This window comes from Zootoca vivipara, chromosome 2, assembly GCF_963506605.1.
Source record: "Zootoca vivipara chromosome 2, rZooViv1.1, whole genome shotgun sequence".
NCBI classification, from domain to species: domain Eukaryota; kingdom Metazoa; phylum Chordata; class Lepidosauria; order Squamata; family Lacertidae; genus Zootoca; species Zootoca vivipara.
In genome coordinates, this window is record NC_083277.1 from 40,555,649 (window position 1) to 40,575,016 (window position 19,368).

Consider the following 19,368-nt stretch of genomic DNA (forward strand, 5'->3'; position numbering starts at 1 on the left):
CACCACTACGCCCCCTCACCCCCGCCCAGGAATAGATTTTAATATGCCATCTTATAGATCATACATGCCCAAGTACTCTGATACTCAGTAATACCAGGAATGAGGAAATTTTTCATTGCCTTAAGGCTGGGTGGAGAACAAATGTTGCAGGACAACCACCCCATCAACCCTGAGCATTGTCCAAGCTGCTTAGGTCTGATGGGAGTTGGAGACCAATAACATATTGGTCAGGATCACAAGTTCTCCACCTCTGTCCTAAAGGTTGGGTTGGACCTGTGGTACACAAAAGCAACGGAAGACAATTTCAACTCTCCTGTCCGCTGCATTGTTCCCACCAACCATGAAACAGTAGCACTGCACAATGTAAATGACCTCTTGATCTTATGATGCAAGTGTATCTCACCTCTTGTACAGATCCTCCTCTGCTTCAGAGGGTTTTCGGCCCAAGTTGTCAGCTGTTGGTGGATGGATCTCTGGAGAAAAGAAAAGAAGAATGCAACTAATGTGGAATAAAAAGTTCCCTCTCTCCTTGATTAATTAAACTATATGATGTATAAAAGGGCAGAGATGTAACGTTCCAGCAAGTCACTGAGTTAAATTAGCAATGGTCTACGATTAGGTGAAAATCTTTGTTAAATCATGAAGACTGAATAAATTGTTCCTGTAACTATGACACGGAACAAGGCAGGTTGTGTGGAGTTGATCTTTAAAGCAGAGGGGCTCTTACAATTATTATTTTTTAATCCACAACTAGACATTGTGGGGGACAGCTAATCAGCTCATTTTCAACCAGTAAAGAACTGATTCACTAGCTCAGAAATCATTCCAGATCCCTTAAAACAACAAGATTAAGGCTCCTGAAGGGACAACTGACAGATGAGCCAAGAATGCATGTTTAGGGACTACAGAGGAAATCAAGAACCAGCTGACTTAGGTAAGCAAACCACTCACGAGAGACCATTCTTTGAAACAAGCCATTAAGCAGAGAATGAAACAGCTGAGCTCCATCAGAATTCCTCCACTTCTTTCTCACTGGTAACATCTGGAATAGGTTCATGAACCTCTGAACACACATAACTACATTACATGCTTATGGTACAATCCCTAAGCACCAAACATAATCAATCAAATATAACAGTAGTATTATGGTTGCTTTCGCCTACATTTTACTCTATTTATTAGTGCATTTATATCTCACCTTTCTGCCAAGGAAACCATGGTAAAGGAATCCCCCACCCCCATATTATCTTCTGTGAGCTAGATTAAGATGAGAGTTGGTGGCTGGCCCAAGAGCACCCAGTGGACCTTATGGTCCAGCAGGGATTTGAATCCTAGTCTCTTCAGTCCTAGGTCAATACCCTAACAACTAAACCACACTGCCTTTCAATGCTGTAGAGTAACAAAACATTTTAGAACTGTAGAGTTTGAAGGTACCCCGAGGGTCATCTAGTCTAACCCCCTGCAATGCAGGAATCTCAACTAAAGCATCCATGACAGATGGCCATCCAGCCTCAGCTTAAACACCTCCAATGAAGATGAGTCCACTATCTTCCAAGGGAGTCAGTTCCACTGTTGAACAGCTCTTACTGTCAGAAAGTTCTTCCTAATATTTGGTCTGAATCTCCTTTCTTGTAACTTGAAGCCATTGGTTTGGGTCCTACTGTCTGGAGCAGGAGAAAACATCTGCTCCATCTTTCATGCGATAGGTATTTGAAGATGGCTATAATATCTCCTCTCAGTCTCCTTTCACCCAGGCTAAACATACCCAACTCCTCAACCATTCCTCATAAGGCTTGATTTCCAGACCCTTTATCATCTTTGTTGCCCTCCTCTGCACACATTCCAGCTTGTCAATATCCTCCTTAAACTGTGGTACCCAGAACTGTATACGGTACTCCAAGTATGGTCTGACCAAGGCAGAATAGAGTGATACTCTTACTTCCCTTGTTCGGGACACTATACTTCTGTTGATGCAGTCTAGAACAGCGTTAGCTTTTTTTTGCTGCTGCATCACACTGTTGACTTATGTTAAGCTTGTGATCCACTAAGACCCCTGGATCCTTTTCACATGTACTATTGGCAAGCCAGGTGTCTCACCCCCCCCCCCACACACACATCTTATATTTGTGCAGTTGGTTCTTCCTACCTAAGTGTAGACCCTTACATTTGTTCCTATGGAAATTCATTTTGTTAGTTTGGGCCCAGTTCTCCAATTTGTTAAGGTCATCTTGAATCCTGATTCTGTCTTCTGTGGCATTGGCCACCACGCCCAGTTTGGTATCATCTGCAAGTTGGATGAACATCCCCTCCACTCCTTCATTCAAGTCATTTATAAAGATGTTGAACAACAATGGACCCAGAACATGTGCCCAGTTAAATGGAAATAGAATGTACAAAGTCACTGCTACCTTAAAAATGCTGATGCATTGATGAAACACAAGTGTGCTTTGAAAAGGGAAGCCAGTCATAGGTCACCCATGAGTACTGCAAAAATTCAGCACTATACCTGTAGACGTTTTACATTTCCCTTCTGTAGATTGTGACAAAGGATGCGGAGACAAGGACGGTGATCGCTGATCCCTTTTAGGTTGGAAAGGTTCCTTCATTCGTTTCACCACATCTTCAGAAAGCTAACACAATTTTAAAAGCAGAGAGAAAGAAAAAGAGAGACTAGTTGTATTACAGTGGTATCTCTAGTTATGAACTTAATTCGTTCCAGAGGTCAGTTCTTAACCTGAAACTGTTCTTAACTAGAAGCGTGTTTCGTTAATAGGGCCTCTTGCTGCTACTGCTGCGCCGCCAGCACACAATTTCCGTTCTCATCCTGGGGCAAAGTTCTCAACTCGAGGTAACTCTTCCAGGTTAGCGGAGTTTGTAACCTAAAGCATTTTTAACCTGAGGCATTTGTAACTCGAGGTACCACTGTACAGTGTGTGTGTATCTTAGAATTTGGACGAATCCCCAAGCTAACTGTTGGAGATCAAGAAATCATAATTCATGTGCTGCGGACGTCATTGTGACGTTGACCTATGGTATGCTGGAGGTGAAATAGTTAAGCGGGTTACCCAATAAGAACCCAAGGGGGTGGGGTCAGCGGGACTATAAAACCAGCCCTGAGGGGGAGTTCAGTTTGTTGAGGGTTCAGAGTTCAGTTGGGATTGGAGTGGGAGTTGAATTGCGGGGGAGTCTGTGGGTAGGTTGAGTTAGTGTAGCGGAATATAAGCTGAGTCAGTAACAGTTAGATGCTAGGAAGGGTGGAACAGGATGCAGGAAGGAGGTTGGTTTAGGGCAGGCATCCCCAAACGGCGGCCCTCCAGATGTTTTGGCCTACAACTCCCATGATCCCTAGCTAACAGGACCAGTGGTCAGGGATGATGGGAACTGTAGTCCAAAACATCTGGAGGGCCGAAGTTTGGGGATGCCTGGTTTAGGGAGTGTTAGCAGGTATGGGAAGGTATAGGCCGGTATAGGCACCAAGTGTTTATAATTGACTGAAGACTGTTCATGAAACCACACGCTTGTTAAACTGCAACAAATAAACAGAAATTTTATGTTCCAAGTTAACCCTGACTGGACTCAGGATTTTATCAGGTAGAGCCTGGTTGGTGGCAGCGGGAGATAACGTGGTGGCACAGGGATCAATAGACCGTGAAACGTCCGGGGACCCTCCCTGTGTGATCGCCACAGTCATCTCTCTTTCTCATGTCTGGAAATTATCAGAGATGCAACACCTTACCCTTAATAACAAAAGAATGACAAGCACTCTAGAGGAAAATAATTATTCACTAGTCAAAATTTTAGCTTGCTGTCTGCTGCTAATGGGCTGCTATGATGTGTAGGGTATATAGAGATTTAAAAACAGTCCTAAAAAGACAGGTTATTTTGTTGTATTATTTTTCTGTAAGCTACCGTAAGTATACCTGAAAGGTATACAGTAAAACCCCAAAAATACATTTAAGCATGAATAAGAAAGGGATTGCCTAGCAGGTATTAATTTGTCATGTTGACACTCCTCAGGCAATGCTGCAAGTGTAAAGTTACCATCCTTGAGAATGTGCCCCCCAAAAAGGAACTGAATATGCTAGAAAATGATTTTCTAAAAATTATTTTTAGAATATATTTGGAATTCTAGCCCACCCTACTCCTAGGGGTCTACGCACGTAAGAATTAAAATAGCAAGAGACAAGAATATCAAATAAACATATCATGATTACAGATATATTTGTTAGTATGAAATTAAAAAGAAAAAGAAAACCCTAATCCTTTTGCTGTAGATTGCTGAGGCTTCTTTAATAGAAAGCAAGAACAAGATTATCAAATCCCCCTTCCCCAAAAAAGGACACTGCTGGATCAGGCCAATGACCCAGGAAGTCCAGCATCCTGTTCTCACAGTGGCCAGCCAAATGTCTATGGGAAGCCTGCCAGTAGGACCTTTAGCTGTGGACATGGGCATAGTCAATATTTCTTTTAGGGGGCAGGCTTTACGTAACTGCAGGAACTGAGTTATCTGCAATGCAATCTGTCAGTTAGTTAAATGTTTTATTTATTTACTTGATGGGGGGGGGGCAGCTGCCTGGTTACGCCCATGGCTGTGGAGCCCGAGCACAGCCATCATGGCTAGTAGCTGCTGCTAGCCTTATTCTCCATTAATTTGTTTACTCCTCTTTTAAAGGCATCCAAGTTGGTGGCAATCATGCCTCCTATAGGAGTGAATTCCATAATTTAATGATGTGTTACATGAAAAAGTACCGTACTTTTTTGTTGGTCCTGAATCTTCCAACAGTCTTCTCCTTAGAGTTTTTGTTTCTTCTCTCTCTCTCTCTACTATCCTTTCCTCAACTGTTTTCAATCCTTATCTGATCTCTGTTTTATACTCTTTAATCTACCACTTTGATTAGTCTTCAAGACAGAACTGCTTGCAACAACCAAAGCTAAATCAATGCACCTTCTACAAGTTGCATACTGCCAATAAGCTTTATATATATAATATATATATATTTAAAGTTTCTTACTGTACTTGGGAAGCTGACGAGGCTTTAAAACAAAATTCCCTTAGCTAGTAACTTTGTGATGGAGAGCAGATACTAATCAATTACAACTAATACAAATAATATTGCTTGAAACCGATTCAGTGTTTTATGAGCACATCCACACTTGAATTTGTAAACCTTGCAATGTTTAGTGACTTGCGGTTTGGTTCTTGTCATTCTGCACTCACAAGCAACAGAGTACTGTACTTGGGGCCTTGTAAAATGAAAATATGTTTACGGTTACAGAGAAATTCCCTTGATATTAAGAACTTAGGATCAATTATTCAAAACATACACACAGTACCTCAGTTTTTGAATGTCTCGGAAGTCAAACGTTTCTGTTTTCAAACACTGAAAACCCGGAAGTAAATGCTTCCGTTTTTGAACACGCCTCAGAAGTCGAGCGGCTTCCGCTGAGTTTTTTTTTCAATTTTCTCTATTGAATTTGCAGGCAGCCCTTTGCACCTCTGTTTTGAAATGTTTCAGAACTTGAACGGTCTTCAAGAATGGATTACGTTCAAAAACCAAGGTGCCACTGTACCACAATGTGCATTTTATACCAATTTGTTTTGCATAGTCCAGATGTCATACTCTGAAACTACACTTCTGTTGGACATACTGCCCATAGCTGTCAACTTTAGGATTTAAAAATAAGGGATCACTTGCCGAGTGCTGCGGAAATCGCCTCTGCGCATGCGCAGAAGCGATTTCCGGTGCCGGCTCTGCCCATGTCCGGGGCACCGAAAATCGCATGTCCGGGCATGCGCAGAGGCGATTTCCGGTGCCGGCTCTGCCCATGTCCGGGGCACCGAAAATCGCATGTCCGGGCATGCGCAGAGGCGATTTCCGGCAGCACTTGGCAAGTGAGCGAGCAGCCAACCACCGAGCGAGGCATTTTACCAGTCAGTGGCTGGCTGCCTGCTCGCTCACGGGGGGGGGGGGGCGAGTGGAGCCTCCCTGACCGGCAGGGAGGGAGAGGAGCTGCTTCCTTTAAAATCCAGGAGATTTATGGGATATTTTACAATCCGGGCTGCCAGCGGGAAACGGATTGAAATAAGAGGGTTTCCCGCAAAAAATGGGAGGGTTGACAGCTATGATACTGCCATTCTCTAAGATTGGATGCACATTAATAATAATAATAATAATAATAATAATAATAACAACAACAACAATATCAAATGAGCTTCCTATACAGAAGCTATTGAAGACTGTCAGTACTGTAACATGACACAACCTTTTTCTCTCACATACACACGATTTAATTCAGGGGCAGGCAACCTAAGGCCCAGGGGCTGGATGCCTTCTCAATCCGGCCCGCGGATTGAGAATGCCGAATCACCTTCTCAATCAGATGGTCCGGGAATCAGCATGTTTTTACATGAGTAGAATGTGTCCTTTTATTTAAAATGCATCTCTGGGTTATTTGTGGGGCCTGCCTGGTGTTTTTACATGAGTAGAATGTGTCCTTTTATTTAAAATGCATCTCTGGGTTGTTGTTTTCAAAATATAGTCCGGCCCACCACATGGTGGGCCCATGGACCGGCCCATGGCTGAAAAAGGTTGCTGACCCCTGATTTAATTGAATTGATAGTCGTATGCTCTCCCACAATGCATGCATCTGCAGTACTGTTAAATGGCAAGGCTATCCCTTGCCTACAATTCCATATTGCTTTTATGAGCAGGAATAGCACGATCTTTTTGCTCAGCTGCCTCTTGCATTCAACAGATTATACTGAGTTTGGACCTGGGTTCAAATCCCTTTTCACTCACTAACGTGACAAGTAGCAGTCAATAAAATCATTCTCAAATTAAACACCACGTGTATAAAATGGGGATTTTTAAAATAAAAAAACCATACCTCACAAAACCGCTGCGAAGATAAGAATCAGAAATTTGAGCACTTAAAACAACACTAGAAATCTTTATTAATAAAAAGGCTACTTGGCCATCTGCCTTTGGCATCACACCCTTCCTAAGCCACGAGATACTTCTATTAAGAGTACAGTATTATGATAAATGGAAGACTAGCAGTTTTAAGAATGTAAGAAGAGCCCTACTGGATCAGATGAAAATAAGAACCCAGGTGTCAAAAAAAGTTATTTATGTATGCAACTATGGCGGCCTGTTTTTTGTGGAAAACGAGTGAGATCCCAACTAAAGAAGAATGGCAACTTAAACTGATGGAATATGCGCAGCTTGTGGAACTTATAGAATAAGAGAACAAGAAGAACATTCATTTAAAGAAGATTGGAAAATGTTTATTGAATATATGGGGGAAATTGTGTACACATGAAAACGTTGGCAGCATTAAGATAATTTGAACAGTGTAAATAAGTTTTGATGGAAGTAATAATGGAATACTGAATGGTCTATAGTTTATATAAATTATGCGGGGATTCATGCTATGCAAAATGAACCATGGAAAGAGAAAGTATCAATGACTTCCCTTCTTAAGGTTGTTTAAATGTATATTCTAAATTACCGTGTTTCTCATATTATAAGACATGTCTTATATTTATTTTTTCCTCAAAAAAAACACACTATGGCTTATTTTCAAGGGATGTCTTATTTTTTTCCTCCTCCTCCTGCCGTGGCCGGCATTGCTGCTGCGCCTATCACTATGTCTTATTTTCGGGGTATGGCTTATATTCCTTGAATGCTTAAAAATCCTGCTATGGCTTATTTTATGGGTATGTCTTAAAATATGAGAAACAGGGTATATATATATATATCAATCAGACATAAGGAAAGCCATGCTAGGTCAGACCAAAGGCCCACCCGATCCAGGATCCTGTTCTCAGTGTGGCCAGCCAGAAACTTATGGGAAGCCCACATGCTGGAGGACGCACTCTCTTTGCTTGGGTTCCCCAGCAACTGATACTCATGGGCCTATTAAACGTGTCACATTAAAGGAGTCGTGGGTTTTAAGAAGAAATGTAGGTGGACACCTTCAGGAAAGCAGGAATATGTTTTCCCTACCAAACACACTTTATAACCTTGGAGACCATTAGCACTCAATTCAGAGTAGCCCATGGCCCCTAGATCGCGTGTCCCCGTTCCCCAGAGACATCCTCTCAGTACCCCCATGCCCCTCTCCACCACCCCCTGGACTTGCCTAGTTCCCCGCCCCGTCCCCCCTACTCCTCCTCTCCTTTACCAGGTAGGCGCCCGCCACCCCACCCCCCGCTCCCCCTCCTACTCACCCGGATGCCCTGCAGGACTCGCACTCGCTCCTGCTCATCCATCTCGAAGGAGACCTTCCTATTGCCATGGCTACTCCCGCCACCCCCCATAACAACAGCAGGAATAACCACCGCGGGAGGGAGAACCAATTCCCTCGGCTTCCTCCCTACCCGGGATGGGGCAGAAAAGAGCAAGATCTACACATAGACGGAACACACCGCTCTACCAACCTACAAGCCCGCGTCTGGTTGGCGGCTGTCGGCGAAGGAGCCAATGGCAAGGCGCGGTGTTGGAGGCCGGCCGCAAGGCACGCTGGGAATTGTGGTCCTCCTTATCCAAACGCCGCCGGCCGGGGATGCTGCTTACCGGCCGAAGGTGAGATGAAATGGATCGGGAAGGCAGGAGGTTTCTTTGCGTCCTGCGACAGCACACGATGGTCTCAGCTGTTGGGCCGAGACCTCACCTGGGACCTTGGGCCTCTTTTAGCTAACAGGCGCCACTTTTACTAGAGAGTTGCAGTTTAGTCCATTCATTTTGGAAGCCCCTTAAACACAGGGTTGTGTTGGGGTTGTTTTTTTTAGGATGGCAGCAGACTTGCTGCTAATCAAGACTGATCCATTACCCTTGCCACTTCGGTATTCTTACTTGCCCATGGCATTTTGCACGCAGTTTTTACCGTGATGATAGGTTTTAGGATGCGCAGAATTTTAATTTTCTGAGCATTGATTCCCAGCAAGGAACATAGTTGACAGCTTCTCTCTGAAACTACAACTCTGGAATATGCACATTTAATTGGTTGGTCGACTAAGCTCACTAAACACAAGGGTACTGACTTCTATGTACCGGTAAACGTGCTTAGGATCAAGCTGCCCCTGAACATAGTATGAAGTTAGTTGCTGACTAGATTTTATTGCTATTTATTTATTGCTATCTTGGATTGTGAGAATTCACAAATAGCAGACCAGACTACTTTTCAACCTTCGAGTACAGCACAGTGCTTTAAGTTGTTTTTAATATTTCTTTTAGGAGTTTTAATAGTAATAATAATAATACCAGGACTAAATTATTTTCTAATTCCCTATTATTTTCTAATTCCCTATTGTGGTATGATCCCTAATGATTAAGCCAGAAGCATAGACTAATTAGGGCTCTATAAGCCTTAAAGTCATCCGGTTTAGATGTGGCCAAGTAAGTGTAGCTTTATTCTCAACCTAACAAGCTAGTTCCACTGAAATATTTGGGACAGCTCCGTAAGTCTTTTTTTAAAGCTGACAGTTCCATTAAAAAGAAAAGGGGGGGGGGATGGGACTCAGATTTGGAGAGAAGGGGAGCTGCTATCAAGCACACAATATTAAATTAAGTGTAGCAAAGTACTTACAAGGGAAAAATATCAAAATCCTGTGAGATTTATAGTAGCTGCATTTATGAATGACAAAATGACTGGTGAGTAAAGTAATGGGGTGGGGGGGGGACTCTTACTAAAAATTGCAATCTCTCATTCAAAGGCGATTTTCTTTTTCAAAAAGCAGGTTGAGTCAGGGCTTTGTTCCATGCAGCGCAGCCTCAACTGTCTTGGAACTGGATACAACTGCACAGAACAGGGGCTACATCAGTGTCTCTAGCTGCACCTAACATAGGAAGCACAAATGCACATCTCTAAAGTGATTCCCTAGCAGAATCCAGCAGCTGGGCTGCTTTCACCTGAATGTATGTTCCTAATAACAAGTATTATTATTTTTGTAAGTACATCAGCCTGCAGCCAACCAAACAATTGACTGTAATAACTTGATATGTCTGCTTTGGCCTAATGTGGGGTGGTACTGTATTTTATTTTTTTCTGTAAGTATGTTTTAATCTAATTTTAATGTATTTTTGTACACCCTCTCATGATATTTACGAGAAAGGCATTTATTTTAATAAATAAAATAAAAATCAATGAGAAAATTCTTGTCAAGAGTAGATCCAAGTTAATTAACCTAAATTACTTGTATCCATTAATTTGCATGTGTTTACTCTGATTGGGGCTAGCAGTGCAGTATGTGAGTAATTTTGGTAAGTGAGCAAAGGAGACTTATTGGGATCAAGAATAGGCTTCTGCTTAAATGCTTAATTTTTGTTGGAGAAAAACCTGAGGTTATTCTTATAATTGTTGAGCCAGACATTTAATAATTTATGCCAGAAGGGGGGCTGCCAGACTCTCTTTGATTTTGGGTGGGACACAATCACATAGCGAAATCAGGTTGCATAATTAAAATGAATAACAATGCACTGGAAAGTGTGGGATCATATTTCCCTGATGCAGTGTCATCTAACCTCCCTGCAAATTTTGTGCAAACAATCAGGACGAATGCTCAATACACAGGTTGTCAAGTGAAAGGGGAAATTAAAATGGGCTCATAAAGTTTGGAGACTGTAAAATTAGCTGTAGATGTCTCTGCTGAGATAAGCCTGGAGGAGGAAAAACTGCCTGTTCCAGACAAAATAATTGTAATGTTTTTGTCATCATACAGTGCAGGGAGGGAAGGCAGGCTACCGTCATGTAGCTGATGCCACCCACTCTAGGCACCCTTCCCTCCTAGAAACCAATAAAGGAAAGCACACTTATAATTGCACCAACAAAAGCAATTAATAATAAGTGAACTTTCAAAATGCAAGGTGCATCCAAATCACAAATATTTTGTTGATATGCTATGATGAAGGCAGGCTGATGCCAATACAAAATAATAGAACAGTTGTTATCTATTTAAAAACATGAAACAGCTAATTGTAGGCTTAGTAAAGGGACTTTGGCATGTATTACCATAGCAACCACAATAAAGAAAACCTCCAGTGTTTATTAAACACGGAAAGCATAATAAAATACAATTATTTCAATTCAACATTTAAAAAGGCTATCCATTCCACCCAGGGCGCATTGATTTCAATCAGCAAGAGAAAAGCCCAGTTTAAATGACAGGTTTAAATCACGTTTCCACATAAAAATGAATGCTGTGTTTTCAGAACAAGGAAGCTTGCCGGCTGGTTGCTAGAACAATTAAAACACATCCGGTTTGCAACTAATTAAGGTCTTTATACTACCTAGAAGCACACTTCACGCTCCTTTTGCAGTAAAGAATTATATCTGCTTGGAGGCAAAGGAGTCCTTGTGAAATTAATTTCTCTCCCGTCTTTCAATCCCTCTGTACAAATGCAGAGTCACAAAGCAGATTACTAACTTGAAGACAAACCAAAGGAGTATTTACCCAACAAGGGTAAATACTTCTTCTGAAGAAGTGTGCATGCACACGAAAGCTCATACCAAAATAAAAACTTAGTTGGTCTTTAAGGTGCTACTGAAGGAATTTTTTTATTTTACCCAACAAGGGTTTAGGATTTCCCTCCTCCCATCAAACAGACCCTCAATGCCTCATGGCAAACTGTTTCCGAGACTGAGGGGAATTTAAAAACTCAAGGCCAAAACTCATATCATAGAGATCCTATGTTCAATCCCAGGCAACTTTGAGTAGGACTGGGAATGTCCCCTTCCTGAAACCCTGAGAGGTTGCTGCTACTCCATGTGGACAATATAATACCAAGCTCAATGCACCAATGGTCTGACTCGGTATGCAGCAACTTCCTAAGCAGGGTCTCCTTCTTGGTGGAGGCAGCAGTTCAAAGAGTGTGGGTGAAATCAATATAACCTTTGGTTTAGCTCAGGGTTTCCCAAGCTTGGGTCTCCAGCTGTTTTTGGACTCCAATTCCCATCATCCATGATGGATGATAGGAGTTGTAGTCCAAAAACAGCTGGAGACCCAAGCTTGAGAAACCCTCGTTTAGCTCAAGCCCTTATACAGGCCTAAGCAAAACTTTAGATTTAGGACTTTGAGCCCAAAAATTTCCAAAAGCAGATATTGTTGCTGCCTAGTAATTATCCCTACATGAAATGGAAAAATTCTGTCCTTTTGGTCAATTGTACATTTTTTAAATATAAATTTCTCCCGTAATAAAAGACTATTCTGTTGGATCATTTATAATGCAACACCTGAGTGGTGCTGCCAGGAGCTTAAAAAATCTGGGGCATGGGCATATCGCCACGAATTTAAATGAGTTTATTTAGATGTATAGCTACAGATTTAGAATATGAATGTCCAAAGCGGCAAGGCAACTAATTTCCCATCTAAATCACCTTTGATAAATTCTTTAATTTGTATCCTTCCCCCAATCAGTTCATTTTCAATTCAGCAGTGCCCAGCTAATTTTCCAATAGATCTTGTGTCAAATCAGTTCAGTGCCCCTCTTCAAGTATCTGCATTCATTACCCCTGAATCATATCTCAATAAATTCACCTTGATTTATTCCCCCAAATACCAAGTAGTTCAAGATCAGCTCCCAGTTCAATTTCCCCCAAATTGCCTGAGAAGCACTCAGGCAACTCAAAACTTGATTCAGGCTCCACACTCCATGGGCACATCCAAAAAGCACAATCCTTTTTTTCCAGCTCCAAACATGGTACAGGGCAGAGATAATTCCTGGGATTGTGCTGTGGGTTCCATGGTGTTCCATGTGCTTCAGAAGTACAGCATGAGAACAAGTCCTAACCTTATCTCTAGGACACTTGCAGCTTGCCAGGCTTGCAAGAGGGGATGGAGGAGCAGAATACTAGCTATGAGTGTGACAAGTGGGACTGTGGACCCCCAATTTACATCAAGCCCCGATTAATGCATTGTTTCTGGATGATGTAATGTCATCACATCAACCTGCTGAGAGCTTGGATACCATTCCTGATAAAAATCACTGAAGACTGGCATTTGCTCTGACCTGCCACTGAATTTCACACTCAGCAAATGCAATTCATGTGATTTATGGAGGTACGGTTATAGTCAAATCAAGTAAATGGCAGTGGCAACACTGTTTTATTCCAATAGTCATAGGATGGCAACAACGAGCAAACCTGAAGGCTACAAAGAAAAAGAAAAAGCCAAGATACATCTTGGAACTAAAAATAAAGGAGGTACCATAACTTTATTAATAATTATAATATTTCTAAAAATTTGTTCCTTACAAATCATCCTTCAAAGTCAACAACTTCAATCAGGTGACTTAACAGCAAAATCCTATACCTGCCTACTCAGAAGTAAAGTAAGTGGGTGTAAGACTGCTAGTGAGTTATGCTGAACTACTGGGGGTGGGAATCCTTATCACTTCTGCTCTTCTAAGACCTAGCCAGATAAAGGAAAAAACCAAACACACACAACAGTTCTTTGCTTTTCCTCAGAATCGGAGCATTTTGTTATTGATCAGGTTCTTTAGCTCTGTAGAAAACAAATAGTGCAAAAATGCAAGAACACATATACACAGCCTCTATCAGGAGAGAAAGGATACCTTAATTTATGTCAAAGTTCATTTATTTTACAGACAAAAATATACATTACTCTATTTTTTTAATCTCTGTTCCAACATCACATGGTACATGCCATGTGTACACACCCAGGGGCACACAAACATTTGTCTGCTCATGGACAATACTGTGTGCTCAACAGGGAGGCGTTTTTATATTTATATATATATACACACATAGATCACAAGGCTTGTAAGGAGGCAGTTCCTTCACTTAGTGCAGATACTCCTCAGCAGCAAAGTACAATGTGGGATGTACAGAGGAGGTGCTTAAAATGTCAGTGAAAAGGAGGCAGGGACCATTCTGTGATGGAAGATCTGATCACAGCTCACTGATTGGCCAGCATTTGATATAAATCGCTAATACAGCAAACACAGTACTGTAACTCAAATACAGCCTCATCCTGATTCACATCACCAAAGGAGCCCATGTTCAGGAGTTTTTTTTAATTTGATGGACTAGGTGTACAGCACACTTTTTATATGAAACTATAGGGGATCCATGGAAATTAAAAGACATGTTCGTTTCCAAGGGTCCCAACTTTGGCTGGTTAGCAGTATTTAACCATCATGCAGACAGCATCTATAATTCCAGCTGAGTATTTTTTTATTTTTTATTTGGAGGGAGGGCAGCATTAATTGTATGACATCATTGTCTTATATGACATCTTCGCCAGCATTTGCTCTGCAGCCAATTGAGATTGCCTTTCTCGCCTTTCACAGAAAGCAAAGAAGCTACGGCACCAGCCAAGCATGTTATTTCAAAAGACTGGATAACATTAAGGTCACATCACAGCTCCCACGACTGCCTCTTTGTCGAATTTGGGGCATCATATGTTGGGGTATGACTAGTGCCATAAGCATTACGGAAGCCTAAACTACACAGTACATTTGTTACCTCCATGGTGAGATGTCTATGCAGCTAATAGCAGCAAGTCTGAATGAATGGTTGTGTCAAATTCAAACAACACTAAGAAAAGGCTAACCTGGGCAGTAGACAAAAACTAAAGGCAAAGTGCGGGTTTCTACCACAACAATTCTTGATCTGCATTCACAACTCATCCAAAACAGAGATATAATTAAACATGTATTTCTTTAAAAGTAGTTTTTAAAGTCTTAAAAGTGAAGTCAAGGATCTTGTTGCCTTTTAAATCCTGATGTGGCTTGGCAGCAGAAAAATCACAAACAGCTCAAGTTTCAAGCCATGAGGAGGAAGGGATGTTTTATCAACAAGGAAAAGGGGCTCAATGCCATTTTGCTGAACACCATTATCCTGGAGTGGATGACATCATGCGCTCATCTAATCCCTGCCAACGGGAGAGGGATTTGGACTTTGTTATTTTTCCAACTTCTTTCTATATAGTTTCTTCTTCGTATCAAGAAGACGACCAACCAGCGGGCACCCTCCCACCATTCCACAACATCCCCGAGGCCATGCTTGCAGTGCACTTTGCCCAGCTTGGATAGGAACAGCCATCATCTCGCCTAGGAAAGGCAACGCATCAGCCGCAGGATCCCGTGGACTCCATGGCGTCCATCGCCACCATCTGCAGCCAGGGAGGAGGAGATGTAGAGGAGGAGGTTCTAGCAGATGACAGTACCTGCTGCAGCTTGTCATCAGTGCCCCTGCCTCCCTGGACAAAGCAGCAGCAGACTCCACCGCCATGCGCACCCCTCCACCTTTGCACTCCACAAGCGAACACCCCAGCGGCTCGGCCCACCCACCGAAACCGAAACAAGAAGCTCCCAGGGGCGGGATCCCTCAATGGGCTGCCTGCCCACAGCTACCCAGTGGCGTAGTAATGGGGGGCGGGGGGCAGCAGGCTGGACAGGAGTGACCACCTCTGATGGCCGCCGCCGTTGCCACACAACGCGGCCACCGCTGAGGAAAAGCCCCAATGTCCTGGCTGCAGGGGCGTAGCCATCCGCCACCCAGCGCCGCGGCAAACCCTCCAGGCGCCGGCCCCTCGGGGGGCGCCCCAGCGAGTGGGGGAGCTGCATGGAGGCTGAGCAAGCGCCCCTTGCCGCCCACGTGGAGGCAAGGCCTAGGTGCCAGCAGCGTAGCTGACGCATGCCCGCACAGGAGGGATACAGAGTCCAGCAGGCCTCCCCCTCTCCCTCTGGCCTTCCCTCCGCCTGTCCTTACCGCACTCGAGGCGGTTCTCCTCACAGCCAATTTGCGCTGGCTGACTCCGCAGGGGCTGATCCTGCTCTCCCGCCGCCTGGCTTTCTTCAGGGCCATCGTGGAGGCGTGCGAGGGCTGCGCTGCCGGCGGAGGGCAGTAAGGACGGGCAGAGAGAGGGCCAGAGGGAGAGGCCTGCCGGACGCCGTATCCCTCCTGTGCGTGTATGCATCGTGCGTCATGACGCATGAGTCATGACATGCAACGCATGCATGCAATGGACACCCCCTCCCACGGAGTGCCTTCGGGTTTGCTAGCTACGCCGCTGCAGCTACCCACAGGTGACAGGACATGCAGCCGCACGCCCCCTCAGCCCCACCCGGCGGGCCGCCACAGCCCCACGCCATCGACTGAATCACAGCAGCCTCCACAGCGAGAGGGATGGGGGTAGCAACAGCAACCTGGAGGACAGCAACCTGGAGAACAGAGCTGGCAGGCTGAAAGAGACCAAGGCCAGGTGTGGCAAAATTCGAGGAATATTTGGTTGTTGTTGTTGTTATAAAAATCAAGATATTGGGGGGGGGAGGAAAAGGAAGCCGAATAGTTTTTCCTGTATGCACCTTCATTCTAGAGAGGTTTACTTGAAAACATGTCCTATTAATTCCAAAGCCACTTTCCTCCAAGGATGTGTGCTTTGGTCATCTGCACCTTGCACATTGGGTGCTAAAATCAATCCCAAAATGGTAGCAGCAAACAAAAGTAAAGAAAGTAAAGAAACCTCTGTGCATTTTCCGGGTGTTTTTGCTTTCTCAGCCTTAGAATTTGGGATTTTATTGACTGTAACTACATTTGCCTCCTGATCAACCTCTGTTCAGGCAAATGTTCCAGCATTTCGCACAAGGGTAAGTGTTCCCATTTTTGCATTTAGTAATAAAAACATGAAAATGAGAAAACATTGATTCCAATATAAGCTATGCACACAAAATGCATGTGCTTCAAAAGCAGGTTTTTATCATTTTCCAATTCTCCCATTCTGTCTTACAAGGTGAAGCCAACTTTCTCCATTAGAATGGGTCTGCCTCCTGCATAGAACACCCTCACTATTCCTAAAGGATAAACCACAAACCAGGCATAGGCAAACTCGGCCCTTGAGATGTTTTGGGACTACAACTCCCACCATCCCTAGCTAACAGGACCAGTGGTCAGGGATGATAGGAGTTGTAGTCCCAAAACATCTGGAGGGCCGAGTTTGCCTATGCCTGGGATAAACTTCCTTCACTGCTGACCTCGGAAGACCCTGAAGATCAGCTACTACCACCACTGTCAGGGGACCAGCCAGCTATGTCTTCGGCGTGACATTCTCTTCAGTGCAGAAGAGATGAATGAACCTCATGCTAAGTTCAAGGAAGTATCACCTGGTCTTAAAGGTATACTGGACAGAGCTTGAATCCAAGGCACAGAGTCCAACAGCCCTCCTTCACACTAGACATCCAACCCTGTTTTCCACTTTGGTGCCATCCCAAGCATCGCTCAGAATTTCTCACACACAGACTACCAGATCATTTCCCATTCATCTTCTGCCTTGTCCTATCCCATGGGCCAGTTTTTTGGAACTGCCCATTTGAACCACAACTCTCAACACTCTGCCTCCACTTCTCCTCAGGACCCATTTAAAACTCTATCACATAAGCAGATCCTCGTTCTATAAGCTCTTTGCTTGGCTAAGTTTTTGTTCTAAAAACTCAGACCATATACAGTGTATGCAACTCACAGCTCCTTCTCAGCCAGTCACAGTCGTTTAGTTGCACAGCAACAAGTTCCACCAAGACATTTCCCAGCTGGCTGCTTTTCTGCCCTCTTCTTCGAAAGTCAGCGCATGTATATATATATATATATATTACAATGCACACACACAAGCACACACTTGCTCCCAGATTCCCTGTGAAGAATTCTGGAAACATTTAGCAGTTCATTCTTAAGTGTTCTTTCTATCAGGAAGCCTGTGTGGACTTCTCTCACCCTACAATTCCCACCAAACTGCAGCTGTTGAAGGTGTGGGGAGCAGTCCCACCTTCCTACAGTTACTCGAAGCCAAAAAAATAAAATAAAAAATAGAATGCAAATAATGTATTATATAGCTATCTATATATAATGCTATACAAGAGCAGCCAAGACTTCCTAGCTGCATGTGTGGCTTATCACCAAGAAAATGTTGCAGCCATGTCCAACCATGTGCACATGGAACGCTCAAGGACACGAAGATTCAGCATTTAGAAACTGATCTGGTTTGTTCTCCTACGAAGGTAAGAGCTATTGTCCTGGGAAGACTGATTTTTATGCTCCGTTCAAGATTAATTTTTAAAAAAAATACTTGAAGGAAAGAGAAGGCGACACACTGAAGAGTCCCAAAAGGGGAACTGATGATGGAGCTGCAAGGCTGCAAGAGAGACCCATCCTTCCAAAGGATCGCCTTTAAGAGTTGATGGCTTTCCAGCGGTCACTGTCAATGCTGTTGATGCTGCCCACGTGGTAAGGCATGGAAGCAACATCATCCAAGTACGCTGCAGTGTCAATCTGAGTGCTGGAGTAAAAGCTGGAATCCAGGCCTTCTTTCTTGGCCACACCATAGGCATGCGGGAGGTGCACATCAACATCCTCGGGCTCATCCACCTGGCATTTGTAGGAGAAGAGGATCTTTGGCTCGGAACTGGAAATTATTAAAGAGGAAAGGGGGGAAAAAATTTCAAAAGAGTTACTTTCTTGAAACATGGGAAGCTGCCTGATACCAAGTCAGAACACTGGTCCATGTAGCTCAGAACTGTCTGCCCTGACTGGCATTCCATGCCCTACCTGAAAACTCCTGCACGCACAGCAGATGCTTTGCTCCAAGCACAACTCCCTCATCCATTTCCCAGTAAGGTTCAATTCAAAACATGGCAGATGGTTCCCAAAATAAAAAGCAGTCAGCAATGCTGTTCTTTTAGTTCAGGCCATCATCATCTGGAGCAGGCATTGGCAAGGTTTTCCGGCCATGAGCTGGATTGTTCCCACGGACATCGTCCGTGGGCTGGATGGGGGGAGTGCAACGCCAGAAATTGCTTCTGCGGCTGCGCAGGTGCCAGAAATTGCGCCCGCGCATAAGCAATTTTCGGCATCTGGGGATGCACAGACACCATTTCCGGCATCGGCGCAGGCACCATTTTCGGCGCCACTCGGCGAGTCCCCACGCCACGCTGTGCCGGTTTAGCACAGAGCGCGTGAGACTCGCCGAGCGGGCGGCTCGTGGGCCGGATAAACGGCCTTTGTGGGCCGCATCCAGCCCATGGAATCCAGAACTAAACACAGCCAAAGATAAACTGTGAGGTTTGTCTATGATTGGCCTTAACCTCTTCCCTTTGTTCTCTTACCCAATCCTGCACTGCCTGACTTTGGATTGAAAACTCTGTGGATTAAGACCCAACCTTTTGCTCTGCTTCATACACAAGGATGGGACTCAAAAAAAGAAAAGCAGGGCAAGTAAGAATAGCAAGAGCCACTGTGTTCAAAAATTAGCCATGACACCCAAACGCTTTTAGGAGGTGTGAAAGGTAGGTATGGGGGCTTGTTTGTGTGTGTGTCTCTCATTCATTCTCTCTCTCTCTCATATATATATAGTGC

The 19,368-nt window shown here is 43.9% G+C and overlaps 2 protein-coding genes across 3 annotated transcripts in view; both read right to left on the reverse strand.

Annotated features, from left to right (window-relative positions):
* Nucleotides 1-8,421, reverse strand: part of CHCHD6 (coiled-coil-helix-coiled-coil-helix domain containing 6) — a 209,395-nt gene extending 200,974 nt beyond the window's left edge. The window contains exons 1-3 of one of the 2 annotated variants that reach the window (XM_060271405.1): nucleotides 8,234-8,421; nucleotides 2,507-2,630; nucleotides 404-473 (exon numbers count right to left, since the gene is read on the reverse strand). In XM_060271405.1, coding sequence (XP_060127388.1) covers nucleotides 404-473; nucleotides 2,507-2,630; nucleotides 8,234-8,323 — 284 coding nt within the window. In that variant the 5' untranslated portion in view covers nucleotides 8,324-8,421. The remainder of the gene's footprint in view (nucleotides 1-403; nucleotides 474-2,506; nucleotides 2,631-8,233) is intronic. The other variant, XM_060271406.1, reaches the window with a different exon arrangement.
* Nucleotides 8,422-11,569: 3,148 nt separating this feature from the next.
* The window catches only part of TPRA1 (transmembrane protein adipocyte associated 1), a 29,861-nt gene continuing 22,062 nt past the window's right edge, over nucleotides 11,570-19,368 (reverse strand). Inside the window, exon 11 of the mRNA XM_035106471.2 lies at nucleotides 11,570-18,418. Coding sequence (XP_034962362.2) covers nucleotides 18,184-18,418 — 235 coding nt within the window. The 3' untranslated portion in view covers nucleotides 11,570-18,183. The remainder of the gene's footprint in view (nucleotides 18,419-19,368) is intronic.